This window comes from Oryctolagus cuniculus, chromosome 19, assembly GCF_051225735.1.
Source record: "Oryctolagus cuniculus isolate XC-2025 breed Fujian yellow rabbit chromosome 19, ASM5122573v1, whole genome shotgun sequence".
Lineage (NCBI taxonomy): Eukaryota > Metazoa > Chordata > Mammalia > Lagomorpha > Leporidae > Oryctolagus > Oryctolagus cuniculus.
In genome coordinates, this window is record NC_142885.1 from 44,776,286 (window position 1) to 44,797,809 (window position 21,524).

At 38.8% G+C, this 21,524-nt stretch overlaps 1 protein-coding gene across 1 annotated transcript; it reads right to left on the reverse strand.

Annotated features, from left to right (window-relative positions):
* Positions 1-17,570: 17,570 nt before the first annotated feature.
* Positions 17,571-18,500, reverse strand: ORYCUNV1R1590 (vomeronasal 1 receptor oryCunV1R1590). The gene has a single exon (NM_001167277.1). The coding sequence runs from the start codon at positions 18,498-18,500 to the stop codon at positions 17,571-17,573; it is 930 nt and encodes a 309-aa protein (NP_001160749.1).
* Positions 18,501-21,524: the final 3,024 nt, after the last annotated feature.

Here is a 21,524-nt window from a genome sequence, read left to right on the forward strand (position 1 = left end):
CCAGACAAAACCCAGGAGTCAGGAGCTTCTTACAGGTCACCCACGTGTGCAGAGGGGCCTGTGCACTTGGGCCCTATTACAGTGATTTCCCAGGTACATTAGCAGGGAGTAGGATCAGAAGCACAGCAGTGGGGACTCCAACTGGCACCCATATGTGTTCCTGGTGTTTCAGGGATATTAACCTGCTGTGCCACAAAGTCAGCCCCATTTTGCTTCATTTTGATGGTACTTTCATCTTGTTTAATTCATTTCAATTATTTTTGTAGCATTTGATATGTTTTTATTTTGTTGACATTTTCATTTTTATCATATTTATTTCATTTCAGTTGTTTTAGCACCTTTTAATAGCTTTCATCACTTTCACTTACTATATGCAGAATGTGAAATTTTATGTTTTGAAAAATGTCAAGTCTGAGCTAATTCATAGGCTTCACTTCTGCTTTTAGTTTTTTTTTTTTTAAACTTAGGATTATGTTTAGATTTTTAAAGTGTTTTGGAGCTGTTTAATTTTTTTTTTAATTATAGTATTAGATTTTAAAACTTAAAAATAATTAAATATAGCAGGTCAATAAGAAGTTTATTTTTCCTCCATTATAATAATTGTCAGCGCAGGGATTTTTGTTTTCTGTATATCATAGCACTCTCTGGAAATACAACCTAATGTTTATCATACACTTGTAAAGCTAATCATTATCTTAGTGCATTCACCATGAGTTAATAGCTGTCCTGAGTTACATTCATATTAACACTTTAAGTTTTCTATATAAACTCAAATTTATAACAATTTACTAATTTATTTTGTTTGTTTTTTTACTTTTTTTTGACAGGCAGAGTGGACAGTGAGAGAGAGAGACAGAGAAAAAGGTCTTCCTTTGCCATTGGTTCACCCTCCAATGGCTGCCACGGCTGGCGCACTGCGCTGATCCGATGGCAGGAGCCAGGTACTTCTCCTGGTCTCCCATGGGGTGCAGGGCCCAAGCACTTGGGCCATCCTCCACTGCACTCCCTGGCCACAGCAGAGAGCTGGTCTGGAAGAGGGGCAACCGGGACAGAATCCGGTGCCCCAACTGGGACTAGAACCCAGTGTGCCGGCACCGCAAGGTGGAGGATTAGCCTAGTGAGCCACAGCGCCGGCCGACAATTTACTAATTTATAAGATTGTAGTAATTTGTATGAGATTTGTTTTATGATCAAAGGAAAAAATATAAAATATAAAAAATATAAAAGAAATTTCAGGCTGGCACCGCAGCTCAATAGGCTAATCCTCCGCCTTTGGTGCCAGCAACCCAAGTTTTAGTCCTGGTAGGGGTGCTGGATTTTGTCCTGGTCGCTGCTCTTCCAGTCCAGCTCTCTGCTATGGCCTGGGAGTGCAGTGGGGGATGGCCCAAGTCCCTGGGCCCTGCACCCACATGGGAGACCAGGAGGAAGCCCTTGGCTCCTGGCTTCGGATCAGCACAGCACGCTGGCTGCAGTGGCCATTGGAGGGTGAACCAACAGTAAAGGAAGACCTTTCTCTCTGTCTGTCTGTCTCTCTATCTCTCTCACTGTCCACTCTGCCTGTCAAAAAAAATCTCTAATTTTAGTACTTTTTCTGTTTACATTTGAAGTTTCATTTTTTATTTGATTTGGAATAGTGCACACTTAATTTTAATTATTGAACCATCCCAAATTTCATAGCAGTGCATGGATTCAGCAGATGAGTTATGTGTCCTTAAATGAAAAACAGCATAGTGTATATTCAGTTAGAAAACAGGAATATGTTGTAGAGATTTGTTGCAGAGCCTAGTGACATTGTTAATGTGCTGTGTATTTCAATATTGCTAACAGAATAGGTTTTAAATGTTCTCATCACAAAGAAGAAACAAGTAAATGACATCCAAATGTTAAGTATCACAGTGGAATCATTTTATGATGTTATTTGTTTTAAGCATCATGTAGATAAACATGCTTATTATTTATCAATTAAAATGTAAAAATGAAATGAAATGACAGAAAGTAAAGACAGAATTAATAAATCTTATTCTGAAACCATAATGAACAAAAAGAAACAAAATAATGGTGACAATATTTTATTCCTTGTTGATGAGCACCAAAATACCTCAAGAAACTTGATCTGTAGCCACCCCTGATTTCTCTATGTAGACACTGGAGATGATTCAGTCCACCTTAGTAGCCTTAAAGCATTTTCTACAGTTTGGGAGAGGAAACACTGAGAGGAACTATTGACCTCCACTGGCCAGAGGCAGGGAACTACAGGCACGGGAAGAGCAGGGTCTCCATTTCCTTCTAAATCCATTCCTTACACTGCTGATGTGACTCTCACTCTCTCCTGATTATGGTACACAGGGGAACTGTGGTAAAGCACCTTGAATCTATTAAGCAGAGGGAGTTACAGTTTGCGCATGTCCTGTAAAATTCTAAGAGTACCTTTGTGCTATGGATGATTAGTCATGGATTTTACACAAATGTTTACATATGTGGTAAAATTGGTGAAGTATTGCTGATATGTGGTCTTAAACAATTTCTGTGAAGTAATGTTTTGTAATACAGATTATATAATTTTATCTAAGCCAAGAAAAGTACAAAAATCTGTAATTAAATTCTTCCTCAATTTTAAATATCCCCTGAACATTAGATACTGATGTAAAGATGAGGATCATATGAGTTATTTTTCTCTAAAATGTCAAATCATTGTATCTAATAAATCCTTCTTTTCAATGCACACCTCTTTGCTTCTAATCTCAGCCGATAGACTTTATGGTAAGTCTTTTGTTCCTATTATAGGTAATGGCTTATTTCCCCGGCCATAATCCACAGCCATGTGTATATTTCAGGGCTTACAATATTGAGAAAAAGTAAAAATCAGTACAAAGACAATGAACTTGCTCTGTGCTTTCTGTCTTCTGAGAGTTTTCACAAGTTTCGCCTTTAACCCCAGCACTAACTGGTTATCACGTCTGATAGTAAAGGCTGCAATGTGCATTCCCATTTGTATATTTGTAATAAACTAATTGGAATGAGCATTCTGTCACAGTCTGACCAGTCTGTATTTGACCTCTATGAATTTGAGCACCATATGTGCCCACTATTGTCTGCTTTTGCTGGATCCTTATAGGCTGTGATGGGTGTGGCCAGAGAGCTCTGGTTCTACAGGGTTAAGGGTGTGCCAAGGGTGATTCACCCTGATTGTTCTCTTGCTCTCTCTCTCTCTCTTTTTTTTTTTTTTGACTCAGTTGGGAAGAAATTCCACACAGCTGAGCGGAATTCAGAGTAGTTGATGTATGAAATCTGGCCCCTGTGGATATTCCTTTGCTTAGCAGAGTCAGGTTTTTCTGCTTGGCTAATGAGAGACACCCGCTTTACATATGCAAAATAGCGCGCACCGCTTTACTTACATAAAATGGCGCCTGCCCTTTGTCTTGCTCGGCTTTGTAAGGTGAGTGGAGAGAGAGGCTAAATGTCCATGCAGGTTCCCCTTATTTATTCGATTTTTTCTCTCCTCCAGCCAGCCTGGTGAACTTTCCCCAATGGGGTTTCAGGCCTCGTTCTCTGCAGGCTTTTTCTGCCTTTCCCCGCCAATGTCTTGGGTTACCGAAAGGTTTTTAGCTCACCCCCACTTCCAGCGCTGGCGTGCAGACTCTGCAGCTCCAACGGGTCTGGTGGGTCCAGTGGCCCTGGTGGCTCCCGCGGCTCAGCTTCCACGTGGTGGGCGACCTTGCTCTCCCCTTAGGTCCTCCGAGTCACAGCCACTAGATCTGGAAGAGTTTCCTCTGCAGTTTTTCCCTGATCCTTTTCCTGAGGCTACCGTAACTCCACTTTTATTAAACTATCTTTTCTTGGACTGTTGGTGTGCACCCTCACTATTCCACCATCTTGGCTCTGCCTCTCTGTGGTATCCGAAATTTATATGAATTCTGCAATGCAATGAAATTCTTAATACAATTTTAGATATTTATAAATGATTTTAATGGATTTACATTTTAAATTTTAATTGTTTACATTTTAAAATTTAAATCCAAATAAGTGTTTTATTCATGTTCATTCTAGTTGTCATATGACTCTCCTGTATTTTATATTTGATTGTCTCTCTGCAATGTAATCTGTCAGCCCAGTCTTCCAGTTCATTAATCCTCACATTTCCTGAGTTTACTTCAATGTATAAACTGTATAATTATATTTTTCACATGCTTGCATTGATTTTATTTTTTCCAAATATCGCTAATCAATTGTCTTATTATTTCTCATTCCCATTATATTTTGGTTCTTCCATTTTTCACTTTAAACTTATTTAAATATTTAAAATATAATTCAAATATCTAATTTCTGTAAACCTTTATTCTTCTAGCTAATTTATTTGTAAACTCATCAATCATTTTGAATTTGGTTCCCATTGATACTGGGAAACTCTCTAGTTGCACATTTCCTTGTTTATTGTAGTTATTCAGAGGGAAGCCTGTGCAGAACTCACACAGGTTTGAGGCTCAAATGGTCAGCTGGCATGCTGAGTGCAGCACTTGTGTCTCAGATTGATTTCTCCTTTTCATCCAGATGCTGAAATGTGTTGAATCCAGGGAAATTCATATGGAGACACAGGAGACCTAAAATAGCTAAAGCAATCTTGTACAACAAAAATAAAGCCGGAGGCATCACAATACCAGATTTCAGGACATACTACAGGGCAGTTGTTATCTAAACAGCATGGTACTGGTACAGAAACAGATGGATAGACCAATGGAACAGAATTGAAACACCAGAAATCAATCCAAACATCTACAGCCAACTCATATTTGATCAAGGATCTAAAACCAATCCCTGGAGCAAGGACAGTCTATTCAATAAATGGTGCTGGGAAAATTGGATTTCCACATGCAGAATCATGAAGCAAGACCCCTACCTCTCACCTTACACAAAAATTCACTCAACATGGATTAAAGACCTAAATCTATAACCCGACACCATCAAATTATTAGAGAGCATTGGGTAAACCCTGCAAGATATAGGTAACGGCAATGACTTCTTGGAAAACACCCCAGAAGCACAGGCAATCAAAGCCAAAATTAACATTTGGGATTGCATCAAATTGAGAAGTTTCTGTACTACAAAAGAAACAGTCAGGAAAGTAAAGAGGCAACCAACAGAATGGGAAAAAATATTTGCAAACTATGCAACTGATAAAGGGTTGATAACCAGAATCTACAAAGAAATCAAGAAACTCCACAACATCAAAACAAAACAAAAAAAAAAACAACTTAAGAGATGGGCCAAGGACCTCAATAGACATTTTTCAAAAGAGGAAATCCAAATGGCTGACAGACACATGAAAACATGTTCAAGATCACTAGCAATCAGGGAAATGCAAATCAAAACCACAATGAGGTTTCACCTCACCCCGGTTAGAATGGCTCACATTCAGAAATCTACCAACAATAGTTGCGGAGAGGATGTGGGGAAAAAGGGACACTAACCCACTGTTGGTGGGAATGCAAATTGGTTAAGCCACTATGGAAGTCAGTCTGGAGATTCCTCAGAAACCTGAATATAACCCTACCATTCAACCCAACCATCCCACTCCTTGGAATTTACCCAAAGGAAATGAAATTGGCAAACAAAAAAGCTGTCTGCACCTTAATGTTTATTGCAGCTCAATTCATAATAGCTAAGACCTGGAACCAATCCAAATGCCCATCAACAGCAGACCGGATAAAGAAATTATGGGACATGTACTCTATAGAATACAATACAGCAGTTAAAAACAATGAAACCCGGTCATTAGCAACAAGATGGAGGAATTTGGAAAACATCATGCTGAGTGAAATAAGCCAGTCCCAAAGGGACAAATATCATATGTTCTCCCTGATCAGAGACAACTAACTGAGCACCAAAGGGGGAACCTGTTGAAGTGAAATGGACACTATGAGAAACAGTGACTTGATCAGCTCTTGTCCTGACGGTTGATGTACAATGTAATACTTTATCCATTTTAGTATTTTTTTTTGTTCTGTACCATTGGTTGAACTCTGTAATTAACACACAATTATACTTAGGTGTTTAAATTTTAACTGAAAAGTGATCCCTGTTAGGAATTTGGAAAACATTATGCTGAGTGAAATAAGCCAATCCCAAAGGGACAAATACCATATGTTCTCCCTGATAGGTGACAACTAACTGAGCATCAAAAAGGAAACCTGTTAAAGTGAAATGAACACTATGAGAAACGGTGACTTGATCAGCCCTTGCCCTGACTTTGGATGAACAACTTAATATGTTATCCCTCTTAGTATTTTTTTTTGTTTGTTCTACTTAATACTTTTGGTTGAATACTGTAATCAATACACAACTATTCTTACCTGCTGAAACTTAACTGAAAAGTGATTGCTGTTAAATAAAAGAGTGGGAATAAGAGAGGGAAGAGATGTGCAATTCGGGACATGCTCAAGCTGACTTACCTCAAACGGTAGAGTTAGAAACATACCCGGGGATTCCAATTCAATCCCATCAAGGTGGCATGTACCAATGCCATCTCACTAGTCCCAGTGATCAATTTCTGTTCACAATTGATCATAATGATAGGACTAAGAGCCCAAGGGATCACATAAACAAGACTAGTGTCTGCAAATACTAGCTGAGAGAATAAAAAAGGGAGAGAATGATCCAACATGGGAAGTGAGATACACAGCAGACCCATAGAATGGCAGATGTCCTAAACAGCACTCTGGCCTCAGAATCAGCCCTAAAGGCATTCCGATCTGGCTGAAAAGCCCATGAGAGTATTTCAGGGATGGAAAGCCAAGACACTCTGGCAAAAAAAAAAAAAAAAACAAAAAAAACAAAAACAAAAAAACAAACAACAACAACTAAATGAAAGATCTCCGCGAGTGAGATCCCAGTGGAAAGAATGGGTCATCAAAGAAGGAGGTACCTTTCTCTGAAGGGAGGAGAGAACTTCCACTTTGACCATGGCCTTGTCTAAATATGATCAGAGTCAGTGAACTCAGGGGGCTTCCATAGCCTTGGCAGCTCATGACAAGAGCCTAGGGTGATTACTGATGCCATAAACAAGAGTGTCAATTTTTTAAGTCAACAACAGGAGTCACTGTACACTTACTCCTCATGTAGGATCTCTGTCCTTAGTGTGCTGTATATTGAGATTTAATGCTATAACTAGTACTCAAACAGTATTTTTCACTTTATGTTTTGTGTGGTAGCAAACTGTTGAAATCTTTACTTAATGTATGCTAAACTGATCTTCTGTATATAAAGAGAATCAAAAATGAATCTTGATGTGAATGGAAGGGGAGAGGGAGCGGGAAAGGGGAGGGTTGTGGGTGGGAGGGACGTTACAGGGGGGAAGCCATTGCAATCCATAAGCTGTACTTTGGAAATTTATATTCATTAAATAAAAGTTAAAAAAATATAAATTTCCAAAGTACAAATTTTGAATTATAGCAGCTTTTCCCCCCATAACCTCCCTCTCACCTGCAACCATCCCTTCTCCCACTCCCTCTCCCATCCCATTCTTCATCAAGATTCATTTTGAATTATCTTTATATCCAGAAGATCAACTTAATATATAATAAGTAAAGATTTCAACAGACTATACCCACAAAGACACACAAAGTATAGAATACTGTTTGAGTAGTAGTTTTACCATAATTCACATAATACAACACATGAAGGACAGAGGTCCTACATGGGGAGCAGGTGCACAGTGACTCCTGTTGTTGATTTAACAATTGACACTCTTATTTATGATGTCAGTAATCACTCAAGGCTCTTGTCATGAGGTGCTAAGGAAGCCTCTTGATTTCACCAACTCCGATCTTGTTTAGATAAGGCCATTTCAAAGTGGAAGTTCTCTCCTCCCTTCAGAGAAAGGTACTGCCTTCTTTGATGGCCCATTCTTCCCACTAAGATCTCACTCACAGAGATCTTTAGGTCATTTTTCCCCACAATGTCTTGGCTTTCCACGCCTGTGAAACTCTCATGGCCTTTTTTGCCAGATCCGAATGTCTTAAGGGCTGATTCTGAGGCCAGAGTGCTGGTTAGGGCATTTGCCATTCTGTAAGTCTGCTGTGTATCCTACTTCCCATGTAGGATCATTCTCTCCTTTTTAATTCTATCAGTTATTTGCAGACACTGGTCTTATTTATGTAATCCCTTTGACAATCCTATCTTTGATCAATTATGAATTTAAACTGATCCGTTTAACAAATATGATGGCATTGGTACATGGCACCTTGATGGGATTGAATTGGAATCCCCTGACACGTTTCTAGCTCTACCATTAGGGGTAAAACCGAGTGAGCATGTGCCGAACTGTCTATCTCCTCCCTCTCTCATTCCCACTCTTATATTTAACAGGGATCACTTTTCAGTTAAATTTAAACAACTAATAATAATTGTGTGTTAATTAAAGAGTTCAGCCAATGGTATTAAGTAGAACAAAAAAAAAACACGAAAAGAACTAAAATAGTAAATTGCTCTTCGACAGTCAGGGCAAGGGCTGATCAAGTCATTGTTTCTCATAGTGTCCATTTCACTTCAACAGGTTTCCTTTTAGGTGCTCAGTTGTCACCGATCAGGGAGCACATATGATATTTGTCCCTTTGGGACTGGCTTATTTCACTCAGCATGATGTTTCCCAGATTCCTCCATTTTGTTGCTAATGACCGGATTTCATTGCTTTTTTTACTGCTGTATCGTATTCTATGGAGTACATATCCCATAATTGCTTTATCCAGTCTACTGTTGATGGGCATTTAGGTTGGTTCCATGTCTTAGCTATTGTGAATTGAGCTAAAATAAACATTGAGGTGCAGACAGCTATTTTATTTGCCAATATTATTTTTTCTGCTTAAATTTCCAAGGCGTGGGATGGTTGGGTTGTATGGTAGGGCTCTATTCAGGTTTCTTTGCAATCTGTAACACTTTAATTAGTAGTTCTACTATCATTTCAAAATTAATAGGATATAGGATTTGTAGATTTATGCTTTCATTATAATATTGGATACAAAACCTTGAAATTGTCAAAATTATTTTATTGCATTTGGAAATTATATTTGCTCTCTGTTTACTGATTAAAATGCTGTTCATGTGTGCATTTTACTAACTTGTCCATATTTCTTATAAAATATTTAACATTCATTAAAATCATATTTATTATACCCAAATTTATTGATTTTTCATAGTTTTAATATTGCATATTATGATTTAAATATAATTTATCTTTTTTCCATGAATCTTCATCTTAGATATTTTGAAATGTTGTTAACACTTCTATGCTCATTTATTTAGTTGAAAGGCAGAGTGTCACAAAGAATGAGAGAGTAGAAGACAAAAACCCAGAGAGAGAGAGAAAGAAAGAGGGAGGGAGAGATCTCCAACCACTGTTTCATTTCCACTGCTTTTCCCAGGATGAAGCTATCCATACCATGTCACGTAGCCATAACCTACTGTCTTCCAGGAAGCACAGTAACAGAAGCTGGAATCAAAAGCAGAGCAGGGACTCAAATCCAGATATTGTGAAATATGATATGAGTTTCAAGTGGCATCTTAAATGCTGCACCAAATATACCAAATATATTTATTGTATATTTGAGGAGAGAGGAGAGAGGAGAGAGGAGAGAGAGGAGAGAGAGAGAGAGAGAGAGAGAGATTGAGAGATTCTCATCTGGTATTGAAGGGATATAACAGGAAAGTTGTGGAAAAGGCATAGACATGACATAAATGTTATTTCAGTGGTTAAGTATGCAGAGAGAGCAGAAACCTTTAAGAATTACAAGTACACAAGAACTATGTGGCTAATCTGACCAGCCAATAAAAATGGAAGTAAATGACATTAACAATATGAACATATCAAGACTACACTGCTGGGCCGGCACTGTGATGTAGTGTGTGAAGCTGCCACTTGCATTGCTAGCATCCCATAGGGCACTGGTTTGAGTCGCTGCTGGCTGCTCTACTTCCAATCCAGCTCCCTGCTAATGTACCTGGGAAACTGGCAGAGAATAGTCCAAGTCCTTGGGCCACTGCTCCCACCTGGGGGACCTGGAAGAAGCTCCAGACTTCCAGCTTAAGATTGGCTCAGCTGCAGCTGTTCAGGACATTTGGGGAGTGAACCAATGGATGGAAGACCTCTCTCTCTCTCTTATTCTGCCTCTCTGTAATGCTGCCTTTCAAATAAATAAATACATCTTCTAAAAAAAGAATAGATAAGATGACAAAAATATTGGTGTGAAAAAGGTAAACATAAATTTTTATTTTTTTATTTTTATTTTTTTGACAGGCAGAGTGGACAGTGAGAGAGACAGACAGAGAGAAAGGTCTTCCCTTTGCCGTTGGTTCACCCTCCAATGGCTACTGCGGCTGGCGCGCTGCAGTCGGCGCACTGCGCTTTTCCGATGGCAGGAGCCAGGTGCTTCTCCTGGTCTCCCATGAGGTGCAGGGCCCAAGCACTTGGGCCATCCTCCACTGCACTCCCTGGCCACAGCAGAGAGCTAGCCTGGAAGAAGGGCAACTGGGACAGAATCCAGCGGCCCGACTGGGACTAGAACCCGGTGTGCCGGTGCCGCAAGGTGGAGGATTAGCCTATTGAGCCACAGCGCCGGCCATAAATTTTTTTTTAAAAAAGGAAAACATTGCTTTAACTCACAAACTTTTAATGAAGTGAGTGAAATGGAGGAAACATATAATGAGATCATCAAGGGAAGAGTATCCCTTCTCAAATAAAATTTACAGAACAATGCAGCATAAAGTTTTTGACAGCACCACCTTCTATACAAAAAAAGAACTTTTACAGTGCTCTCTTTCCTGGGCTAATGCTACATTGTCATACAGTCTTCCTCCAGAAATTATGCCACCTAGAACTGGGACTAAATATCAAAATTCATGACTGAAACATTAAAGAACATGTTTTCATTATGGAATTGGCTTGTGTGTCATGCATTACATATTTTATAAAATTGTATACATTCATTATCTAAATATAATTAGGCAAATGAAAAATTAATAGTATGGATAATCAAATTACAAAATATGACTAGTACTCAACAAATGACTTTAATAATTTTCATTATTTTGCCATAATTTTCAACTACCAAATCCAATGATCTTAACGTCTATACTAAGTGAAATAAGTCAGTTCCAAAAAAAAAAAAAAAAAAAACAAATGCCATATGTTTCTCCTGATCTGTGGTAGCTAAAAGAATATCTATAATGCAATGTACAGGAGTGAAATTGACCTTCTGAGATTTAATGATTCTTTATATCCTATGTCTCTACTGCTGAGGAACTGTGTTTTTTCCCCTCATTCTATTTGTTGAACTCTTTACTTAGTGCACTGCTAATCCTATGAGTGTACAGTGAACTGAAAATAGATACTTGTAAATGTTAAGAGTGGGAATAGGAGAGAAAGAGGAGGAAGAAAGGTGACAGCATAGATTGGAAGGAGAGTAGAGTTGGAAGAATCACTATGTTACTAAATCTACAGATTTATGTACAGATTTACAGATATATGAAATGCATGAAATTTGTAAACCTTAAATAAAATGTAAAAAATGAAATAAAAAAGCAGATATGACAAAAATATGATTTAATTTAAGGTGTTTTATTATGTTCTTCTAATGATAGAATAAGTCTAATAACACATAAAACACAATTCCCTTGGGGCCGCTGTAGTGCAGTAGGTAAATGCCCTGGCATGAAGTGCTAGCATCCCATATGGGCACTGGTTCGAGACCCGGCTGCTCCATTTCCAATCTAGCTCTCTGCTATGGCTTGGGAAAGCACTAGGGGATGGCCCAAGTCCTTAGGCCTCTGCACCCACCTGGGAGACCCAGAAGAAGCTCCTGGCTCCTGGCTTCGGATAGGCGCAGCTCCAATTGAGGAGTGAACCAGTGGATAGAAGACCACTCTCTCTTTCGCTCTCTGCCTCTCCTTTCTCTGTGTAACTCTGACTTTCAAATAAATAAATAAATCTTTAAAAAAAGATTAGTTTTGATAGATAACAACTAAGACCTGTCATGTTGTTGATTGGATAATGATTCAACCTGCTCTGTTAGGGACTTTCGTGGCATCATGTGATTTTATAATGTTTATTTCTAATGCAGGATGTCCTACAAAATTTCTTGTAAGGCTGGTCTCAGTTTTTCCTTGTTTGAAAACACTTCATTTCTCCTTCACTTTTAAAAGATAGCTTTGTTGGATATAATATTCTTGGTTTGATTATTTTTTTCTTTTAAGACCTTGAATATGTCACCCTACTCTTTTCTAGTATGTCAGGTTTTCACAGAGAAGTCTGATATTAATCTAGTTTTCATATATATATATATATATATGTAGTTTTCATATATATAAATATATATGCACTTTTCTATTTCTGTCATTAGGATTCTTTCTTTAACTTTGACAATTTAATGAACATATGCCTTTTTGGTTGAGTCTACCTGGGTTTCTTTAAATATTTTGTATCTGGATATCAAAGTCTCTTTCAAGTCCTAGGGAATTTTCAAGTATTATTTCATTTAAGCAGGTTAAAAACATCATTTTACTTCTCTTCTCCTTCAGGAATGCCTATACTCTGTTATTTGGTCATTTAATGAATCAGCTGGGACTAGAACCGGCACCCGTATGTGATGCCGGCATTTCAGGCCAGGGCTTTAACCTGTTGCACCAAAGTGTGGCCCATATTAGTCTATTTAGATTTTTCTGTGTTCATGAATCAGATTTGCTGGACTGTATGTGTCCAAGAATCTATCCACCTCCTCTAGGTTTTCCAATCTAATGTCATACAGCTCTTTGTAGAAATTCAAGGGTCCTTTTAGTGCTGTGGTATCCATTGTTGCATTTCTTTTTTCATCTCTGAATCTATTGATTTTTGGTCTTCTCCCTCTTCTTTTGGTTAGCTGAGCTGAAGGAGTATCAATTTTGTTTATTTTTGGAAAAAAAATCAGCTCTTCCTTTGGTCCAGACCAAACCATTGTGGCCATTTTTCTGTAGCTCTGTCTTTCAAATAAAATAGATCCATTTTTAAAAAAGAGAAATTCATTGTAGTGCATTTTTTAAATCATGTGTAGGTTTTTTGTAACATGCATTTACCAATAACTTTTTGAATACTCCTTATATATGTGATTCCATAGCCTTTCCATGAAAATTTGAAAATTAATTAATTTCTTTCCATGTTATAGGTCAATTAATATGTTTCTTTATGAATTAATTCTGATAACTTTATATATTTTCTTATAATTTCTAATGTTTGCTCTTCTAAATTTTCTTGCAGGTTGATACAATAAACATACAGTAAAAGAAGGAAGAATTATGTCTTCTATGAATAACTTGTTTCTTTCTATCCTGCCATAGGATGGAGAACATAATTATAACTACTCCATGTGCTTCTGAAACTTCCTGGATGAGACTAACAAATTATTGTTATAATGTAAACTGATAAATTGTGCCTTTTGACTTTGTACCTTTTCAAGAAGGCAGATTGATGTAACATCCTCTTTGTGTCAAAAGTTAGATAATGAAACAAACAAGAAAAAATGTAAAAAAAAATTTGTAAATGAAGAACAGTTTGAAGATGTGACAAGTTAACAAATCATAGTGAATAGTACTAATTTGTCTCATAGGACATATCCTTTACACACAGATTCACATAGATATATAGACATAGAGCTAGATTGTTATATACTACTGTTTTATATTTAACAAGAAGCACTACAGCAAATTATGCTGCAGTAGGGATACATGCACCCCATATTGGAATGCCTCATATCAGGTTTAGCCTCTGTTTCTGATCCAGATTCCTGCTAACACCCAACCTATTAAGCAGCAGAGGTGCACACAGGTGTGACTTTTTGTAACAATTGTATGGGCAGTGCAATAGCACTAAAATATCTGATTAAAAGTTCTATAACTGAATATGTATTAGGAGACTTGTGCTAGGGTATATAAGACAAAGCTCTGCTTAGTTCTGGGACCAGAATTTGGAGACCAAACTCTCCTCTAAGCCAACTGGCAGAAGAATAAAGCTGTTTTTCCTTAACAGCTTTAGTGTGTCCTGCCTCTCTGTATGAGTTCCTGCTACAAACCGATAGTGAATGTTACTTCCACAAACTAGGAATACATTCCTAAAATTTCAAGGCTTAGGAGGCAATAATGTCATATACAATAAATATACAAATCCTATTTTCTATTAACTATGAAATAACAGAACTGCAAACCAAAGAGACACTGACAAGTCTTTTGGACAAAAACAGATTTTATTTAAGATTATCATATTTAACAGTTGTGTCAAATGAAATATCCAAACAAATTATTTTTAAGGAATAAGAAAAAATGCTATGTGGGAATTAGGATTATTGGACTCTACACCTCAATTCATTAACAAATTCTGGTCAGTAACTTTATAAAATAAGGAAATGCTTGTAAGTATTAAATATGACTGTTATAGTGATCACTAATATAGAGAATTAGAAATCTATAATTAGTGCAAATTCAATTCACAAAACATTTAAAATACACTTCAATCTACAAATAATTCATGTATGTATTGTAGTCATGAAATATTCCTTAACAAGTAAGCTGATATTTCCTTTTTTAAATATTTATATATTTGAAAGAGGTATAGAAAGAGAAAGAGATTGTGGGAGAGAGTGAGATTTTCCCTGTGCAGGGGCTCAAGCACTTGGACCATCCTCCACTGCTTTCCTAGTCCATAAGCAGAGAGCTGGTTCAGAAGTGGAGCAGCTGTGACACAAACCAGCAGTAATATGGGATGCCAGCTCTGCAGGCAGAGGTTTAACTAACTATCCCACAGCATTTGCCCCTACTGGATTAGTTTCAAATGGCTGCAGCAGCCAGGGATGGGCCAGGCTGAAGCTGGGACCCAGGAGCATCACACAAGTCTCTCACATGAGTTACAGGGTCCCAAGTACCTTGGCCTTCTACTGCTTTCCCAGGAGCATTAGCAGGTAGCTGGATGAAAAGTGCAGAAGCCGGGGGTGGGGGGCAGTGCTGTGATGTAGTGGGTTAAGCCATTGTCTACAGTGTTGGCATCGAGTATGGGATCCAGTTCCAGTCCTGCCTTGTTCCTCCACTTTGAAGCCAGCTCCCTGCTAGCATGACTGGGAAAGCAACGTAGGATAGCCCAAGCCCTTGTGCTGAGGAGACCTCCAAGAGAACCCTGGCTGCTGGATTCGGCCTGGCCCAGCCCCAGCCATTGTGGCCATTTAGGTAGTGAATAAGTGGATGGGAAATCTCTCTTCTCGCTTTCTAACTCTGACTTTCAAATGAATCCTAAAAAAAAAAGTGGAGTAGCCCATTTGTGACACTGCTGTCACAGGTAGCAGCTTTACCTGCTGTGCCACAGCATCAGCCCAAAACCTGTTGTTTCTTACAGGATCCTATTGTCTGCCACAAGCAATCTATTTAAAATATTATACTCACATGTGTGTGCATTTGGTGTGCAAGTGCATATGCTAAAACATCTACCTCATTGTTTCCAAAACTCTTCCAATACAACTAAATGCTCTTAGGAAGTTACAAAAATCTTTAAAATGTTCAAGAGAACCAAAAGAAAAAATACAACATTCCCTAGAATCAAACAAAAATCAACAGCAGAACTGAGAAAAATCAAACTTTGAGGCAAGTGCTGCCCTCTGGATACTGGCTGCTCATTTGATACTAAAACCTGCGTGTGTCATGTAAACTGCCCTCTCATCAACAGGAATAAACAAGGACTTATGATATCAAAGAAGAGAATCAAATTGGAAAAAATGAAGGCCAGTGCCACAGCTCACTTGGCTAATCCTCCGCCTGTGGCACTGGCACCCAAGGTTCTAGTCCTGGTTGGGGTGCCGGATTCTGTCCCGGTTGCCCCTCTTCCAGGCCAGCTCTCTGCTGTAGCCCGGGAGTGCGGTGGAGGATGGCCCAAGTGCTTGGGCCCTGTACCCACATGGGAGACCAGGAGGAAGCACCTGGCTCCTGGCTTTGGATCGGCACAGCGCCAGCCATAGCGGCCATTTTGGGGGTGAACCAATGGGAGGAATATCTTTCTCTCTGTCTGTCTCTCTCACTAACTCTGCCTGTCAAAAAAAAAAGTGAAGCACTCAAATAAATAAGCATTGGATGAATGATCAAAGAGATTGGTTATTGAAATGTCTTTTCAAATATCTGAATAAATATCAACTGCAAAATGAAAGAATTGAAATAATAAAATAATGTAAAATAATAGCTAGGAAAGATAAATTTGATCAGCTGTATTTGGAAAAGACAAAATGTAACAAAGTAAGCAATACACAATGCACACTTAAAACAGTGAATGAAACTCAGTTACCTAGAGGATTACTGAACTGAAAGAGTGAGCTGCCAAATTACAGTACTGAACAACAATATTTTACTATGCTCCTAATGTGTATTTATGAAATGCATGCAAACAAAAATAAATAAAAAAGAAAAGAAAATACAACTATATGACAGCTAGAATGATAATTAATAAAATCTCTGCATCACTAGATTTTGACTATTTATAAAACTATGAAACGCAGCAATCTGATAAAATAATGTGTAAGTATATGTCATGATACACAGGTATAAGATATTGAAATCGGCACTGCATTGTATTATTGAAAGATAAATATAGGGAAATATTCAAAAAGAAGTGAGTCAAACTGAATAGGACCAAGCAGAAGAATATTTGATATGACAGAGAGGAGCATATACAACTTAAGCCACTGAGGGCAGTTTCCATAGCTTTACTATAAACTATGTGAGAAAAACTAAAGATTAACATTTCTGACAAATTGATAGCCAAGCAAGACTTGAATATTTGCCCATTTTAACTAATGACTAAAATAAGAAAAGTTCAAATGTAAAAAAACATGAGCCATTTGAATATACATGGTTATTTCTAAAATGTTCACTTTAGGAAGAATGAAGACATTTCTTGCGTGAAAGTCTGAACTCCAAAAGTAAGAGTAAGGAAATTGTCAATATATGGAAATATTAAATCATGGTGGATCTTGAATTGAAGAAAATGTAAATTCTGGACAATATAGGTTTCAAAGTATTTAGATATAAGAAAAGGAAAATCACACACAATTGAATTAATTATACAGCAACCCAGTCTTTTAAAATAATTTATATCCTATGAAACAAATCTATTTCAAGAAGGCCATTTTAAAAAGTATATATTTTTTGTATTTGAAAAGAAGACAGAGGGACAGGGAGAGGGGAGGGAGAGGGAGAGGGAGAAGAAGAGAGAGAGAGAGAGAGAGAGAGAGAGAGAGAGAGATCATGCACATGCTGGCTCAATACTCAAATGTCCTTGCCCAGGAGTAGCCCAGGTCAATTCCAGAAGCCTAGAACTCTGCTAGCCCAATCACATAGGTGATAGGAGCACAAGTACTTGATCCAGCACTTGCCATCCTCCAGAGTGTGCACTGGCTGAAAGCTGGATCAGAAACACAGGAAGGAATCAAACTCAGACATAGAAATATGGCAGGTGGGCACCCCAGGAGGGCTCTAAATGCTGCACCACACACATTCTGCAAGGCCATTTTTTCATTTATTAATTAAAATTCTAAGATTTTCCATGGAATATTTTGCAAAATATTTATGATCCTTTTTTCAGAACTAATAAGCACCAGTGGACTGACAGTGGCATATACGTTGACCACAAAACCCTGCACAAACAGGATGACTGAGTCATATGCCCACATTATCACTGAGGAGGATGAGATGATGAAGTCCACCCAGTACATGACCACAAAGAAACTCACCAGCAGCAGGATGGTCTGGGTGGCCCTCTTCTCTGGGGAGGATCTTGGAGAGAGGCTGGTGCTGTGAAGGTGCTGGGACCTCCTCTGATGCTTGGTCAAGATTTTCACCATGTACACACTTGAGAGCAGCATGACTCCCACAAGGAAGACGTCCCTGCATGTTGTCAGTGTGATTATCAAGGCCATGATGTCATGGCTGATGGGGAAAAATGAACAGTATTTAGTGATAGCCATCAGGTTGGTCTGGGTCACATTGGAAGATGCCACAGTGTGGACGAGTGTGCTAGTACTGAAAGACAAACACATTAACCATATGAAGGGGAAGCAATAGGAAATAAAATATTTTGATTTGTATTTAAACTGTGCCAACCAGGAAGTGAAGGGACTGATGGTGATGGCCTGGATGACACTCAGGAGGCAGGTGTTGCAGATGGAGAGGCCCCTCATTACTCTGTTTGTGTAGAGCAAAACTTTACACTTGAAGTCATTACAAACATTCACTGACTCAAACAGGTCCGCTGAGAACAAAAACAGCACAGTAAGGAGCAACATTATGTGGGTGAAGGCCAGGTGACAAATGGTCAGGTCAGTGGGCTTATGCCTGTGATCCAACAGGAGTGTGAAGATGTGAGAGAGGAGGAGGAAGGTGTTGGCTGAGATTCCAATGCCAGCTTGAAAAAGAAGATATTTATCAACAGCAACAGGAACATCAAGAATGCTCATCTTAATATCATGCATATCTGAAAAGTAAACAAACAAAATGATAGGTCTCATGTCATCAGAAAGAATTATTCTGCCTACCAGAAGTTTGCTTTCTATCTTCCTATCTTCACAATGGTCCTGGAGCTCTCTTGGATTTGGTTTCCATCCCAGAAATCCTTCTTTGAATTTTCTTCGAATCCAGAAGGTATTGTCAAAGTCTAGCTTTCAATCATCAAGAGGAAAACATCATAAATTATGCACTGTGAATTATACATGAAATTGCATTAAAACTATCACACGGTGACATTATTATTGCTAATCTAACTAATACAGGGAATTTAATTAATATACAGATACTCTATCTTACTTCTAAAATTTCTTGGATCCACAATACTTAAATTAATTCCTTTCTGGTTTAATTTAAGCAGCTGCAATGTTACAATTTCACAGTTACTTTAGCATGTGATTGCATTGGTTATGGGTATAATTATGTTAACTAAATAATTTATTCTAGGAGATGTGATTTGATTTTATGGTGCTACAAGATAATAATTTACAAACAGCAGAAAAGTGTTCCCTCAGCATTCCATAGATTGAAAAACCTAAGGTGGAGGGACTACCAAATGGTGATGGCCTTGTTGTTTGTTCCATGGAAAAAAATGTAGGTACAGAGTGAGGGGCAACACATTTAAACTTAACTCAGGTTAAATTTCAACATGAGTGTCAGATGGGGCATTTAAATCATACTGAGGATTTAGAAAAAATTAGCATATGATAAGTAGGAAAACAGCAATTTAGCACAGTCCCTTTCATTTTTGAAGATGATGAATGTGCAATTATGTTTTAGAGCCACTTTAAGCACTGTAGACCCATCAGTATAAATATGTAAATTAAAATAGAAATGGCTCATATTTAGACATTTGTAGCTGTGTTCAAACAGATCTATAATGAAAAGTCCATGGATTTGGTTATCTGTTACTCTACATCACAAAGCTTTTTCTCCTAAATAGACATATGCAACTTCTAAATTTATTTATTTATTTATTTGGAAGGGAGAGGGAAAGAATCTTCTCTTTACTGGTTCACTCTACAAATGGCCCCAACAGACAGTAGTTGGTTGAACTGAATACAGAAGCCAGGAGCTCCTTCCAGTCTTCCACAGGGATATGGGGTGGGAGGTCATGAATTTTTGTCATCATATGCTGCCTTCCCAGATAAAATAGCAGAGAGCTGGATTAGAAGCGAAGCATCCAGGAATAAAATTGTCATTCTGATCTGGGATGTCAGCATTGTAACTGGGCAGTTTATCTCCCTGAACCACAATGTTGGCCTCAGACATGCATATCTGAATTGTCAGTTAATCAAGATTTTGCTACCTCCAACAAATTACAATCAGCAAACATGGTTCTGCTCCCAGGTTGAATCCAGGAGAAGCGGCTCCAAACACAGGCAGTTTAATGAGTGTCCTAACCAGTGACTTAACTGCTGGGCCTGATGTCCACCACATGATTCTTGTTTTAAGATGGAGAAGAGGCCGGTGCTGCGGCTCAATAGGCTAATCCTCCGCCTTGAGGCGCCGGCACACCGGGTTCTAGTCCCGGTCAGGGCACCGGATTCTGTCCCAGTTGCCCCTCTTCCAGGTCAGCTCTCTGCTATGGCCCGGGAGTGCAGTGGAGGATGGCCCAAGTGCTTGGGCCCTGCACCCACATGGGAGACCAGGAGAAGCACCTGGCTCCTGGCTTTGGATCAGCGCGGTACACCGGCCACAGCGTGCCTGCCGCGGCAGCCATTGGAGCTTGAACCAACGGCAAAAGGAAGACCTTTCTCTCTGTCTCTCTCTCTCTATCCACTCTGCCTGTTAGAAAAAAAAATGGAGAAGATCCCCAAACCTGCATGAGACCAAGGTGCAGGAACTAGAGAGCCCATGTATTATTGAAATGGCTAAAGAAATGTTTCTATTACTGTAGATGGAATCAGGGGTACATTATATAATTATTGCTCAAGGTTACCCATATGAAAGACTGGATCTTTAGCAAAACATTGAAATCAATACTGGCATTAGCCATCCTTGTGTCTAATTGCAAATAGGTGGTTGATATATCCAGCAAAAATAATTTTCATATCTTCATGGAATCTTGCTAAGAAGTATTAAAAACCTGTGAAGGATTTGTGTTAGAGGTAATATTCACTAATGTACTAATGTGAGAAAAAGTCACATCCAGCATAGACCATAACGATTGCAATATGCACATAAACTGTATTTTAACCTCCAATCTGCACCAGGCACTACATAATTTAATCAATGTGTGATTCATTTAAATTATCTCCATCAAAAGGACTGTGGCTCACTTCCTAGTGGCCATGCTGCAAAGGCTGAGCACATGGATCTGCCCTTCACCATGACTGACATCAATGAGAAGACCCCAGCCTTACTCATGTGGATTTCTGCTGCAATCCACAGGAACAACTTTCATGAAATTGAAAGAAATGAGCCATAATGGAGTGAAAAGAAGAATTCATTTAAAATTATTTTGGTAAGGTACACATAACATAAAGTTATTATCTTATTTTTTTAAAGATTTATTTTATTTGAAAAGCAGAGTTACAGAGCGAGAGTGAGAGAGGTCTTCCATCCTCTGGTTCCCTCTCAAATGGCCGTAACAGCTGGAGCTGGGCTGACCCAAAGCCCAGCCTGTGAATGCTGCTTCTCGCCTTTTGCTCCTCAGTCTCTCCTCCTTCCTCTGCACAAATCACTCTCTCCATCAGTCTCTCTCCCTTTGTCTCTGGGATTTCTTTTCTGCACCCCACACATCTCTGTTCCCATGATTTTTCCCTCATTCTCCTTCCCCTCCCTCTCCCTCCACTTCTTCCCTCCCCACCCTCCCCCTCCCTCTCACTCAGATTCTTTCACACCCTCAGGCCTCCAGGCTCTCTACTCCACTTTAATCTTGTCCGTGGTTCCCCTGAAAACTCACCTCTGCCCATTTCTCAATAAAGAAACTGCAAGACTTTGGGACTCACAGGGCTTGTCAATCAATGTTTCAA

Excerpts from the sequence above, each read along its gene's own strand:
- ORYCUNV1R1590 (NM_001167277.1), bottom strand. The coding sequence starts at position 18,500 with ATGAGCATTCTTGATGTTCCTGTTGCTGTTGATAAATATCTTCTTTTT.